Source organism: Rhinolophus hipposideros (genome assembly GCF_964194185.1).
Source record: "Rhinolophus hipposideros genome assembly, chromosome: 12".
NCBI lineage: Eukaryota > Metazoa > Chordata > Mammalia > Chiroptera > Rhinolophidae > Rhinolophus > Rhinolophus hipposideros.
Window position 1 is genome coordinate 75,826,486 of NC_138058.1, and position 15,106 is coordinate 75,841,591.

General features: G+C 53.8%; 1 protein-coding gene across 1 annotated transcript in view; it reads right to left on the minus strand.

Annotated features, from left to right (window-relative positions):
• Positions 1 to 10,710, minus strand: part of ALLC (allantoicase) — a 29,112-nt gene extending 18,402 nt beyond the window's left edge. The window contains exons 1-3 of the mRNA XM_081068464.1: positions 10,535 to 10,710; positions 2,505 to 2,599; positions 613 to 663 (exon numbers count right to left, since the gene is read on the minus strand). Coding sequence (XP_080924590.1) covers positions 613 to 663; positions 2,505 to 2,594 — 141 coding nt within the window. The 5' untranslated portion in view covers positions 2,595 to 2,599; positions 10,535 to 10,710. The remainder of the gene's footprint in view (positions 1 to 612; positions 664 to 2,504; positions 2,600 to 10,534) is intronic.
• Positions 10,711 to 15,106: the final 4,396 nt, after the last annotated feature.

Here is a 15,106-nt window from a genome sequence, read left to right on the forward strand (position 1 = left end):
CCTGCCCAGGAAGAGCGACCAGTTTACCAGAGTGACCAGATGGGCAGTAACCACCGAGGAGGCCAGCACACCGCCCCCAGTGGAGACACTCGCTGCAGCCACACCTGTCCCGACGTTAACTGTGTGTGCACCTGCGTCTGCCTCACCCTCGCAAGAATTCTCGCCCCTCACGCTGGTGGGACAGGTAGCAGAGTTCCAATGACAGCCTCCATTTCTTCCCTATGTTTGTCAGTATTTTCTCTGTGCTTTTTCTAAAAAAAACATGTCCTACACATTCATAATTACACAGGTAAGACATTTTCCAAAAAATTCAAGATGTGTGCCATTTTTCTTCCCGAAGCAAATTATGACCTCCACATTCGACAGAGGATGTCAGTAGCTTCCCCCACAAAGCAATGTGGCCCCAAATCTCCGTGTCATGTCCCCGTCTGTGTCTGCTATGTCTTCGCCTGAGTGGATGCTGATCTTACATGTGCCTATTGTTCTAAAATGCTAATTGACTGGGACGTGTCACGTGACTCCCACCCCAAGTGAGCGGGAGGGTTTTAATTAACTGGCTGCGTCCATCACACTACACCAGTGTCCCCACCGCAGAACGCCGATTTACAATACCTTTATAAGGTTCTCTGCAGGAGCAAAAAAGTCATCTGTTGCAAATAAAATCTAGACAAATAAAGAGAGAAGTAAAGATAAAATAACCATAAATTAAAAACCATTTTATTTCATGCCCTAGTGAAACATTAGGAGATGCAGTAAAAAGAAACCGTGCAATTGCCTGGGGGAAGAGAAACAATATGCAATTAAGCCGAGATGCTTTTTAAATCTTTCGATTTCATTGCTTGTCTCCCTGCTTAATCTTTTCTTCCCACCTTTTTTTCTTAATCCCCTTTACCATCTGGATGCAAAAGTGCTAACTTCTTTCACTTGGGAAGATAATTAACCAACTTTCTTCCTTTCAACAACAAGGACCTTGGGCTTTGGGACCCTTTCACTGACAGCGCAGTAGCCACACCTGTGCTTGGGCTCGCAGGGGGTGCCCTGCAGAGAGGATGGCTGGTAACCAGTCGACCAAAGCAAGACGGGTTTGAGAGTGAGGTGGTGTCCTCCAAACTACACTAAGAAAGCAGGTGTGAAACAGATTTTGCCAAGCAAAACAGGCTGCTGGTCACCCTTTCGAACCCAGGCCGTACTCACTGCTACAGTCTGGAGGGGACCCAGCCTACTGGTGTCCGAGTCCAGACCAGAACCTACAGGGTAGGCCAGGACCTCGTTGTTTTGGGGCTGTGGGTGGTTTGGATGGTCAATGCAGGGGAGTCTCTACTTGTCGGGATGGGCCTGCCCCTGAGAATTACTCCAGGCGAAGCACAGGTGAGTCCTTCACTGGCTCCCGGGAAGAAACCCTCACGGGGTAGGGGGCCTCTCCTACCTCCCCAGGCTCCACCCCCACTGCCCCACAAACCCTGGACTGTTCCAGAAACACTAAACCCACTGGAGCTTGCCGGGCCCCTTCTCAGCATCCTCTGTCTGAATCCTCCTTTCTTTGCCTTGCCAGCCCTCTCCCCCACTTAGAGCTTCACTTGCCTGGTTAGTCCTTCCAACAGGTCACTTCCCCACCCATGCCTGGCTGGTGCCCAGGGCTGGAGTAGAGGCGCTCCAATAGCAAGCTCCCAGGCGTAATGACAGCTCTGCTCTGCACTTTCCATTCAGCTCCCTGGCCGAGCATAAGCTTCCTGAGGGCAGGCTTGGGTCTTTCCTTCTACCATACACAGCACCTTGCACATTACTGGTATCTTAGCAATTTCATACACAGCTGGTACCTCAGTCCTCTGCACACTCGGGGACCTCAGTCCTCTGCACACTTGGGACCTCAGTCCTCTGCACACTCGGGGACCTGAGTCCTCTGCACACTGATGGTATCTCAGTCCTCTGCACACTCGGGGACCTCAGTCCTCTGCACACTCGAGGACCTGAGTCCTCTGTACACTCGGGACCTGAGTCCTCTGCATACTCGGGGACCGGAGTCCTCTGCACACTCGGGACCTGAGTCCTCTGCACACTCGGGGACCGGAGTCCTCTGCACACTCGGGGACCTCAGTCCTCTGCACACTCGGGGACCGGAGTCCTCTGCACACTCGGGGACCTCAGTCCTCTGCACATTGCTGAGGTAACACTTGCAAAGTGTTCATATGTTGTCCAGGTGACTCTCATACTATATTCGTGTACCACTGACAGGTAAATTTAAGACAAAACACACAGAGGGACAATGGACTCTTCTCACACAGGTGCACAGTGTCTTTTTGCTTTCAACTTAAGGCAACGTCACCCAGGCTAGAATGCCCCCAAATTAAGAAACAGTCTTCGGAAGCGTTCTGCAGCCACGGGCCTCCTCAGGTAGGTGGCCCTCCTGCCCGGTCCCTTTCTTTCTCGCTAGGCCCTCAGCCATGCTGCTGCGTCCCCAGCTAGGCTTCATTCCGTCGTGTTCTTGTCAGGAGAGACCTGCTTACCTTTCCTCCCACAGACTCACATGCCATGTCAATCAGCTGGATGAAGTTGGGACACCTGGCCAGCTTCCCCTCCCTGGGGGCGTCAGCCATGCTTCCTGCAAGGAGAAAGCCAGGCTTGGTCAGTGCAGGTACCGAGCACGGCAGCGCCCATGTGCGTGAGCAAGGTGTCCTCCTGGCTCCCACGCCAAGGTCTGAGACGTCAGCCCCACATATTGTCCAGTGGGTGTGGCGGGCGCCTCCCACCCCCCACCCCCCCCACCCCCCCCCCCCCCCGTGATCCCTTCGGGCTGAATGAAAAGTGACTGCACCAACACACTGAGACAGGGGATTAGAGCATGGCCCCCTCTGAAGTGTTTAAAATGTACAAATCCTACTGCTGCTAAATGCAAAGTGGTTTTTTTTTTTATGGAGAAAAGCTTTAATTTAGAGAGAAATAATTAGCTTTTAATAGTCTCTGGATCCATTCAAAAAACACTCATTGAGCACTAGGTGGTGAGCCCTGCCTGGAAATGGGGTACAGAGGAGGACACACCCCTGCCTGCAGGAGCTCCCCACGGTGGGCGACAGGTGCCCCCAGATGCTCTGTAACCACCAGACTCAGGATTTCTCCATCCCAGAGGACCGGTACCAGGCCATCACCGTGAAGGGTGATAACGACGGGAGGCAACTGTCTGGCACCCTTGTTCTGAAGTTGAGAAAACAAAGACGGAGAGGTGGAGAGAGGCGCCCAGGGGCGTCCCGACTGGCCCCAGGGTCTCCCACTCCTGAGCCAATGGATGACCCTTTGGTCCTACCCATTTCTTCTACCCCTCCTGGTGAAAAGAGAAAAGTGCATTAAAACCATTATCTCAGGAAGAATTTTTCTTATTTAGACAGGAAATACAAACGGTCAATGCCCATGAGATGTTAACTCGCTCTTGAAATCGCAGGAATATGATTAATCAGAACACGACCCTTTCGCCTATGGAATGGACCCTTCTTTTAGACAGACAAGCAGCCCAATGATCTGCTCTCAGGAATGTGAATTACAGCACTGTCTGCAGAGTGACTTGGAAATAACTATGACGTGAGCAGGCAGCTCCACGCCATCTCCTCCGTGGATCCTGCCCTGACCCCTCCTGCTGGGGTGTCCCTGGGCCCCCCGAGTCTCCTTGCTCCACTCACCCTCCAGTGATCTCATCCAGCCTCGCGGCTCTAACCTCTTCCGGACCATCACTAACAGCATGGCCTTCCTGGACCTCCACCCTCCACCTCAAAACACCTCCCCTCGGATGTCTCATCCAGTCTCAAAGTCGGCGCATCCCCCACGCGGCTCCTGCCCTTCCTGATCCTGCTCTGCCCTGCGTCCTCCCCTCTTGGCCAGGGGCCACTCACTCACCCACTTTCCTTTACGCCTCACATTCAATTTGTCGAAAAATCATGTCTACCTTCCAATTACATCCAGAACCTCGAAAATATATCATATCTGGAATATTCTTTAAAACAACCTGGAAATTTTTCCTCAACATTCTGAAAAGGAGCAAAGTGAACAAGGGGGTAAGTGACACATGACTGGCCATGAGTTGGTCATTGTTGTAGCTAGACGATGGGCACATGGAGGGTCCACATAACACACGTATTGTAGGCATCGCACACACGCACACAACGGGGGGGCCTCCTCATCTCTCACCCGGATCATTAAACTATCCCCACTGATCTCCCTACGGGCACCCTCCCCTCTGTACAGTCTGTTCTCAACACAAGACCAGAGCCATCGGTCGAAAGCAAAAGCCAGATTCATGAAGCCCTGCAGTGGTTCCCAAATTCAGAGTAAGAGCTGGTCTCTTTACGATGGCCACACGACACTCCCTCATCTGACCCCCTTCTCTCCTACTCCCGACCTTCACTCCAGCCACCTCGTCTTCATGGAATGTTAAGGCATGTTCTGCCTCCGTGACTTTGCAATGGCTGTTCCCTCTGCTGGGATGCTGTTCCCAGGTGTCTGTGCAGCTCACTCCCGCATTCTCCTCAAGCCTTTGCTCAACACTCACCCCAGCAATAGCCAACCTGGACACCTCCATTCACAGGGGTGTGTCCATCACCCTGTAACCACAGAACCAGCTCAGGTCCTGTCCTGTTTCTAAGACCGGGAGTCTACCCCACTCATGAGTAACATTTGTGAACCCTTAACTGCCCCCCCACACACACAGAACCACAGGACCAGGACATCACCGGAACCTGAACACCAGAACCCTTTCAAGAGCAAAGAGTCCACTGTCCAGGGAGGTCTGGTGCTGAAGCCCTTAAGCCCGCCCCGAACCCTGGATCGGGGAGACAGGTGTGAGCCCACCTGCCTCCTTGCCAAGTTCACAAATAGAAGCTCGTTCTTCTCTCAAAAGCCAGACCACAGTGTTGGCTTCTGGGGGACAGGGGGCAGCGAGCCGTTGCTTAGCAGCTCCCCAGCACTCCCAATACCCCATCCGACCTACCTTTGTCCCAGTGGCACAGAGACCTGCTGTATAACCCGCCTGTCTCTAACTCCTATCTGTGTGCCCCGTGAGGACAGCGATTTCATTTGGTCCACTGGTGTACCCAGGGCTCGGCACGCACAAGACGCTCAGTAAGCATTTGCTGAACACATGAATGTATGAGTAATGTTTTCTAACTCGCTTTCTGTTTGGAAACTCTGGTTCCCTGAATGGACTAAAATCTCCCTGAGGATGAAGAGATACAGAAGAAGAAATTGGCTAACGTCACGTGTTTGCGATGGTGTCATGCACAGTCCAAACATTTTATCTCAGTTTAATCCTCAGAACAACTCTGTGGTAAATGTGTAAATGTGTTGTTCACATTTTACAAAAGAAGAAATGCTCCTTTGGGAGGTCAAGTAGATTTTCCAGAACACACAGCTGGGAAGTGGACCATGCTTCCCACCCAGATGTGCCCAAATATGATCGACCTGAAAGTTCCTAGCGCAGGGCTGGCATACGCGCTGCGTAAGGCTTGTGACATGAGCAAACCCACTTGTGATGCATTTGTCCCGTCAATAGTTGTGTGGAGAGCTGCAGTGACATCCAAGTAGTGAGACAAGTGTTGGGGTTACACCTGCTCTGCAAGGGCTCCCAGTGGAAAGCATGACAGACTCATCAGCAGGTGACGGTAGCGAGGTCCTCACAGCATCGTGGGCACTGAGGACATGCCCCGTGAGCTTCAGGGCCTCGGGCGCTTCCTGCAGGAGCAGAACCAAGCTGGGAATTGAGCAGAAGAAGCAGGCGAGGGAGTCAGACAACATGGAGGCGGCGCGGGCTCCAGGAGTCCCAGAGCTGGACATTGGCCTGGGCCTGCACTGTCCAGCCTGGAAGCCACCGGCCACACACATCTAGTTCATAAATTTAGGTTTAATTAAAATTAAATAAAGAATCCCCATGGCAGTAGCCACATTTCAAGTCCCCAGGAGCCACCTGTGGCTGCCGTAGTGGGCCATACAGACACAGAAACTTTCTAACCTCGCAGGAAGTTTCGAGGGATCGCACTGGGAAAGCACAGCAGAGATTACGGTGCAGAGCGCCCCCCCCCCCACCATGACCACCAGCAGCACGTGAGTAAAACTGCAGCCAACACTACACCACGGGACAGACACGTACCCTACACACGGGCTCACGCCACGTGCCTTCTTCCTGGAGCCCTCACCACAACGTTCCCAGGCAGCTCATCAAAGCAGAGACACCCTCATTTTGCACAAGTTCTGCCAGCCTCGCCATCGGGCGGCACGGGCACTAAGATGGGCAAAGCGTGAGACCAGGGCCCAAAAGGTGGGGTGGGTCACAGACCCGGGCCTGGCTAAGCTGGGGTGGGTGTCTCAGAGTCTCCCCCCAACCCAGCAGCTTAGTGACTGTCCTGCGTCCTGTACAAAGTCACACCGTGCCGGGCACTCAGCAAAGGTTTGTTGAGTATTTCATTTGCTTAGACAATTAGAGTGTTTGATTTACTCAGTCATTGTTTCGAAAAGTGAGACATTGCAATTTATAAGAAATTTATTTGGTCGTTCAGATGACCAAGACACATTTCTCTTCTGCAGTTGGTCGTTGTCCATGATTCCTGATTCACAGCTCCCGAAACTCTTGGCCTTTGCTGAGAATAAGAGCCCGGAACATCTTGTGTATAACATTGGGTCTCCGGCCCTCAGTTGCTGAAGTCTCTTCAGAATAAAGGTGAAACGGTGTCTTGTTCCTCATAACAAGCCCCTTTCCACCACCACTGGGTTTATGTTAATGAGGTGACTTCTGGAAGCACCTAAGGTTAGGGGCTCATTGCCACGGAACCAACTATGAATAGACGGGGTAACTTTCAGTGCCAGCCCCTGATTTCTGGTGAGTGGAGAGGGGCAGGAGGTTAGCTCAGTGGCCGTGACACAGATTGACTCAATCATCTCAGTAATGAAACCTCCATAAAAACCCAAAAGGATGGGTTCAGAGAGCTTCCAGATTGGAGGACACTGAGGTCTCAGGGAGAACCGAGCGCCTGGAGAGGAAGCCCCTCGCCCCCGCCCCAGACCTTGCCCTCTGCATCTCTTCCGTCTGGCTGTTCTGGACTTATATGCTTTTATCATAAACCAGGGGTCTAGTAAGCAAACTACTTCTCTGAGTTCTGTGAGCCTCTCCAGCAAATTAATCGAACCCAAAGAGGGGGTCATTGGAACCTCAAACTTATAGCTAGATAGTCAGAAGCACAGGGGCAGTCCGGGCTTTCGATTGGCATCTGAAGAGGGAACAGCTGGGGGGACTGAGCCCTTAACCTGTGGAACCTGATGCTCTCTGGGAAGACACTGTCAGACCTGAGTTGAATCGTAGGACACCCAGATGGTGTCCAGAGAATTGTTTGATGGTGGGGAAACCCACACACACATTGGAAGTGGGTGCTCAGACACTTTTTAAAAGGCTGAGCTTTTTATTTTTTTCAGTCGGCTGCAGCAAGCTGAACATGCAGCAGGACAGAGCACGTGAACATGTTGCCTAAGTCCATAATTTAAGGTGCCTCTCCTCAGCCTCCCCAGGTGACGTCATGCCAACTCCCAGGCATGGCCCACACAGGGCCATCCTTCTGCCTCCCTGCCGGCCAGAGAGCAGCAGGAAAGAGCACGGTGCTCTCTTCCACCTTTGCTGTCCTACATCTTTCTCTTTGATGTGCCTCAGAGGACGTGCACCAAGCACGCGTGTGCCATGCCTGTACCAGAGGCTGCAGCTTCAAAAGAGAACGCGATCAAGAGACAAAGGCACACTCCCCTTTTCTCCAGGGAGCAGTCTCAATGCTTCAGGTTTCTAAGCTCCCACCCCGAAACACTGACACTCAATTTAGACAATAAAAGATCTCCATTCAGCACTTCTTTTTAAAAAAATGAATAACGCGCCATTTGGAAATGAATGCTCCGATTTGGAAAATAAATAGATTAAAAGCTCTTCAGGAGATGGCAGCCGGTGCAGCAGCGCCCTGTGAGGGTAACGCTGCATGGAGATGGTCAGAACCCGTCCTGCACCCTCCGAGCCCCGTCCTGCACCCTCCGATCCCCGTCCTGCACCCTCCGAGCCCTGTCCTGCACCCTCCGAGCCCGTCCTGCACCCTCCGAGCCCCATCCTGCACCCTCCGAGCCCGTCCTGCACCCTCCGAGCCCCGGGTGGCACCCAGGGTCCACACACAGGCTGATTTACTAGGATTTGCTAGAGCCGTTATTCACACTGGGCGAGCGTGCCTCCCACACGCTCATTGCTACACATATACGTACAGTCATGGAAGTGCACCCTAAAAACAGGCAGAAATTTTCAAGGCTAACATGTGTTTCCAAATGAAATCTGGCATTTGGACACATCTGTTTTAACTGGCAGAAATGAACTCAGTTTGGGGCCCGGAAGCCCACGTCCCACGTGTCAATGCCCGTTCATTTACGCCCCGGCCTGCAAGCTCCATGGGAGACAGGTAAATGGATCTTTAGAGCTACTTCCAAGAAATAATTGCCTTAATGCTTTATCCTCCTCTTGGCAAGCTCCCTTTGCAATTGAAGACTCTGCTTCTCAAGTGTGTTTAAAATATGTTACATTGAGATAACAGGAAAAAAACAGAGACCTTTGTAAAACAGTACAGAGGATGAACCATAGAGATGAGTCTCAAAGGAGGATGAAATCCAAATGCAGCTAAACAGAAATCCTAGGGACAGAGGTGGGGGTGGGGGACAGAAAACTCAGCCACCATCTTCTCTGTGGCCACTCACCCCTTTTCTGCTCCTGTATCTTTAGACAAAGAACCAGATCTTGCCTAGGAGAGAGGCTCAGGGCTGGGTCCCCAGCGTGCACAGGTCCCATTCTGCCCGTGGGTGTCTTTGGCTGCATGACCATGGCAACCACTTGCCACATGTGGCATTTACATTTACGTCTGATGAAATTTAGAATTCAGTTTCTTGGTCATGAGAGCCACATTTTACGTGCTCATAGGCCACTGAATGGCCCAGAAGGGATATTTTCGTCCTTGCAGAAATTTCCAGCCAACCATGCAGGTGTAGGGTTCACAAAGCATTCTCATGCACCTTATAGAAGAGCGCCTATTATTTTAGTATGCCTGTTTATTAATGGTCTTAGATGTAATATCAGTCTTTACTAGTGGTCTTGGAAGTCTTTCCTAACCTCTCGGCAGTGTGGGAAAGGCTCAACTACATTGCAAAGCCATCTACTTGGCTTCCTACTATGCACCTACTGTGCCCCAGGCACGGGCTCTCTGTTGTTCCCACAACCTCCTACCAGCTGTCTGTGACTGTCCTTGCCTTCCCCACAGAGACCAACGCTCAGGTGCTTATGTCACCCTCATCCAGCACCACTCGGTCCAAAGCAGGAAAGTCACCTCAAATCCTCTTCGAGTACTTCTCCCCGACACCAGGGTCATCAGATTTCCTCTGTGAAGGGCCAGGCCAGGAGTCCCCCAGCTCCACAGGCTTACGATCTGTTGCCACACAGCACTGAAGCAGCCACACAGGGTCCATATGGGACAAATAGACAGTCCATAGGGACCAGCAGACGGTCCATATGGGACCAGCAGACGGTCCATATGAGCCTGGCAGAGCCAACGCTGCCAGAAGGCCACCCTCATGCTCAGACGGCCTGCAGCATGTACTTCTAGATCTGTCGTTGGAAACCCTTACAATGTCTGCTTAAATTAGCTTTTAAATAATTCTCTGCAAAGGAACAAGATCCCCTTTAAAAGGCAGGAGCTACGATTGAGGCCAGGCTGTCGTGTGTAATGAACATGCTGAAGGTTTTACTGCAAATTGCCGCTGATTCCTCAGGAAAGAGCAGGCTCGTAACAGGTTATTCCAATGAGATGAAGCAATTATTGTCTTCTGACGGAAAAAGTATAATCTTGAAATTTTACATTCAAGGGATGTTCACTCTTTGTTCCCCCTTTGGGTTTGTCTTAAAATAAGACACAACATGAGTCTACAAATTGTACTGTAGGCAAGAGAGGTTTTCCTTTGACCAGCAAGACTGTGGGAATGCATGGCTCCCCGTTAAAGACCTCCCACGACTTCACCACTGTTGATAAGTTCTAAAAAAGCCTTTGGCCAAAAGTATGGGATTTATAGTGAAATCAAAGAAGCTTATTCAACTTTGGGGCAAAACTGGAGGGAACTTAGGCTGGGATTTGGAGGAGCCCTAAGTCAGCGTGTCAGCTCCCTGGCTCCACGTAGCATTGGGACAAATTCAGGTTTCACTCACTTGTGGCCCTTCTTTTGAATATAGGTTTATTTCACTTATGGGCTCAGTTCTTTGATGTGTTTTTTTTTAAGCCCAAAGTCACAGGACTTAAACCAAAGCAGAGTGGGGACCAGAGCCTGTCACCACTCCCTGGCTGTGGACACCCTGTCCCTGCCTTTGCTCAGCCATCCCCAAGACTGGCCCACAGCAGCCAGGCCGGCCCCTCCCTTACCTCTCAAAGGTGGCAAACGCTCCCAGGGCTATTAAATTCGTCCCTGCTTGTCGGGCAATGACAACGTGAACATAGCAAGTTACCTGTAGACAGCGCCCCGACCTCGCCTGGGAATGTGACGCCCACTGCTTAGGATTGGATTTCCTGCACCTCACGAGCCAGCCGCGGTTCCATGGCGCTCGGGTGCCAACCAGAAGAGAATTCACACGGGACGGAGAGCTTCCAGGAGACTAGCTGCGCCTGTGTGATGTCACAAGGGCTGAAGGGGGGGATGGAGTTGAAGCAGCCCCTCCCTGGAGGAGCCCAGCAGTCACAGCAGGACCCCTGTGCAGGGCGGGGCCAGCCCCTGTCCCTCCCACACAAGCTGACCCAGCGGTGCCATCCCTCACCATCCCTGAGAAGACCGCCCTTGCAGGCCTGGGCTGAAACTCCCACCCCTCCCCCATCCAGCTCTTACTCTGAGGAGACTCATTGGTTTGCAAACACTAGGCCCACCTCATGGTTCCCCACCTTCTAGAGAAGCCGGGCTTTGGGGAGTCGATAGCAGGGAAGGACCCTCAGCGTGGTTTACAGGTTCAAGCACCTCCAGAAATCATACCTTGACGAGTAGGTGCCACACCTCATGGTGTGAAACCAAGACACGCCCCCTGCCCTTGGGGCCCATGGTCTAGAGCAGAGGTGTCCAAACTTTTTTCAACGTTTTCTACCAAGGGCCATATGCGGTAAAATACACAAACAGCCAGGCCACTCACTTGAGGTAAAGTACGTATTGCCTCACCTGGTTTATTTAAGTAAATTAAATATAGTTTTGGAATTTGCTGTGGGCCAATTAACAATGGATTGTGAGCCGCAGTTGGCCCGTGGGCCTCAGCTTGGACACCCCTGGTCTAGAGGAAGTGTCCCTGGTGGCACAGTGGGACGGCGGCTGATCATACCCAACACGTGAGGGGCAGAGGGAATGGCATTCATGTCACACCACTGCTGACAGTGTTCACAGATGGAGAAGCAGGCTCCCAAGGTCACCCAAGGTGTCCTGACTCATGCATGGCTGAAACACAGCAGGAACTCAAAGCTCCAAGCGGGGGTGGTCCTGTCACAGACACTCTCTGCTCTCCCTCCTTACTTCTCTCCTGCACCCCTACCCCTCCCTGATGAAGCCAAGCCATCTGAAGAGGCTGGTCCCCGGGGCCACCCCCAGGAACCTGCCCAGCCCCTCGACCACGCCCACTGCAGAGACACCCACAGCCACCGGGCCCTCGGGTCCCACTGGCACCCAACCCCCCTCCCAATGAAAAAGCAGAAACCACACCCCGTGCTTCCTTACATAGCTGACTGCATTGTAATAAATAACAGATGTGATTCCATCCCCAGTTCCCTGCCACCCGTGACCTTTCCTCCGCTGGCAATGAATGTGCTCTTTGCTCTCTGGCTCTGATAAGTCACAAGACTGCATGACGCAGGGGCCCAGTTTTACCCCTCAGTGTCACTAAGTCCTGGCCCCGTGCAGAGGACAGCCTGACGACAGGGTACCCAGGGCTGGCGAGAGCTCCGGAAGCCTAAATGTGTCAGAATCCCACGGCTCGTTCCAGTCTGGGACCTGACTATGCAGATCCGAGTGGGGCCTGAGACTCGAGGTTTCTTGGAGCCCCCGCTGAGGCTGGTGTGCTGGTCCCCGGACCACACTTGGAGAACCAGCTCCTACAAGCTGCACGGTCCTGTAGGACAGCTTCCAGCTCCTTGAAATTAAATCTAAAGTGAAAAAATTAAATGAAATTACGGACTTAGATCCTCTGTCTTGCTAGCTAAATCCCACGTGCAGAGCGTTCTAATGACGGCTCTGTGGGGACACCCCACCAAGAGAGCAGTGACCCCAGGGTGGTCGCCAGAGATCGGGCAGGAGCATGTGTCAGCCCTGACCCCCAGGGCCATGCTGACCCTGGACACTGTCATCCTGGACACCCACTTGGCGCCCCAACCTCCGCCCAGCCCTGATGAGATTGTTAAGCAAAAAGACCCACCCCAGCTCATATTGCCTGGTGCTCCTTGAGGGAAACAGGCAAAGGGATGACAGTTCAGCCACCAGCATGCTGCCCACTCCGGCGCTCTCCCTTCCAGTAACACAGGCCAGATCTGGTACTGACCACCGAGGGTATGCTTCCCTCTTCTACCCAAATCCTGCCATGACGAATAGCTGTCCTTATTTGGGGCCACAGCAGCTGCCTGCAGACATGCATGAGCCTCGCTGGTCTCAGCCCAAACTGCTGACTCCCAGGTCGCAGTTCACGGGTCAATCATGCTTATTGTTTAAAGACACAAGCTTGGGGCTGTCTGTTACACGGCACAAGCTAACCGATACACCAGGTTGGGACACCTACGCTTAGGAAGCAGCATTACCTCCCACAGCAGACACTGAAAGTGCTGCTTTCCCAGCCCTTCTGCCTCCCGGGCACACACACACACCAAGCACTGCCTGTGGGATGTATCAATAGCTCCTCTGGATGGTGCAGGGCACAGCCCTACAGACACACAGTGTGGCCCTGGAAGCCCAGGTGCCCCAACAGCCTCTGACAGGGAACTAACAAGGGGCGGGGACAGCCGCCAGCACCAGCCTCCACGCGGCAGCAGCTGGGGGATGCTGTGGGCCCACATTTCCTTCCACATCACACTCAAGATGGTTTCCTCTTTGCAAAATCCCTGTGAACTCCCAAAAAGCTGTCCACAAAGTCGCTTTCTGCTTAGGTTAGCCAGACCTGGATTTTCCTCTCACAGCTGAGAGAGTCCACCTGCCCTGGGTTCTGAGCTGCTGAGTTGAATCGGGTTTTGCCTGGAGGCCGCCCACCCCTCGGCCCTCACCCGCCACCTGCACCCTCCCAGGAAGCAAGGTGGGCGATGGTCCAAGCCAGTCCCAGGAGGGGCGATCCAAGTGGGCAGACAGTGAGAATCATTTTCAAGTCTGGGTGAGGCAAGACAATCCAGACGGCTGCTGGGGACCAGAATGACAGAGAGCCACCTGGCATCTGTCGGGATGAGCCTGCCGTGAAGGACACTCTCCGGTCACCCTCCCTGCCTCTCTGCCTAGATGGAGCTCTGTGCCATTGCTGCAGGGACGCTGGGACCCAGGTGAATAGCCTTGTCCCTCCCTACAGCTTATCTTTCCCACAAGTCACACCAACAAGCTCTTTTCCTGACAAGTCCTTTGTTTGCTGGGAGTGGCTGCTGCCACCTGGGGACATGTTCAGACTGAGGATGAGAAGCCGCGGGAGGTGCCCAGGGCTTTTCTGAAGCGTGTGGCACCAGTGCCTGGGGCCAGGGCTCCTCCCTCCCTGCCCTTTGTTCTGGCTGCATCTCCCTGCCCACCTCTGACGCCTCTGACAGCCCCGGCCCCTCCTCCCTGTCTCTGCATCTCTCTCTCTCTTTCTCTCTCTCTCTCTCTCTCTCTCTCTCTCTCTCTCTCTCTCTCTCTCTCTCTCACACACACACACACACACACACACACACCATCCAAAAGAACACCCCACCCGACCCCCAGCACCTGTGCAGCTGGCGCCTGGCGGGCCTTGGGCTCCCCCACTGCCTGCACCGTCCTAGTGGATTTGTCACACACACGGTCGCCCTTCTACCACTAGATGGCAATGTGACCGAGCAGATCACAGAGGCCGCCCGGCAGCCCCAGGCCGTGTCTGGCCACCCCTGGTCTCGGTCCACACTCACCGAGCACCCTGCGTCGGGTCCTGGCAGCTGCTAATGAGCCCGCTCTGTCCTCGGCCAGCCCCCTCCCAACCTGCACCCACACTCTGCCGGCTACACAGCAGGCCCTTCCCAAGAGCTGGGGGAATTCATTCTGACTTCCCACCCAGCTGTTTACATCCATCAGATATGCTTTAAAACATTCACATCCTACAGCGAGTATGACCCCTGGGCAAACAAGCAGGTGCCTTCCTGTCACTCAGCTTCCTCTGAGAGAAGCCAGGTGCAGGAGGCGACAGACGGAAGAGCTGGGCTCCTCTCCCTCTCATCTCACTGGGAAGTGGTGGTCCCCGTGTGGGCGGCACACAGCAGGAGAGCAGCCTGCAGGTGACAGGGCCTCTAGGTGATGGAGAGGGACGCCCACCGGGCACAGAAGAGTCCAGGCTCGGAGCCTGGCTGCCGGGCTCCCCCCAGGCCACTACCCACCTGAGTCACCATGCCGGGTTAGCTTTCCTGCCCGGCCCCCAGGCACTGTGTCTGCCCTGGGCAGGAGGGAGGCAGCTGTCCTGGGCCAGCTCAGAGCCAGGGGGCCATGGGCAGGGAGTACCGGGGACTGGCTATGGGGCTCCAACAGGAATCTGGAGCCGGGTCTGCTGCTTCGGCCCCTCTGCTTCCAGCAGGAATAGCAGCAGCCAGAGAGGCCGGAGCCCTAGTCCTCACTGGGCACATGAAGGGCCCGATGACAGCCACACAGGCAGGGGCACTTACAGGACAGGCCCCTCAAGCTCGGGGAGCCCAGGCCTTTTGCAGTAGACGGGAAGCAGGCCAGCCTTCCCTCTGCAGGGGACATGGTCTTTGTTCCACTGGACAGTCACCTGCCTGCCGTTGCCCTCGAAGCTCTGGACGTGCAGCTGGACCTGGTAATTCTCCTTCTGAAGTGGACGCGTCCACAGCGAGGGGACGCCACG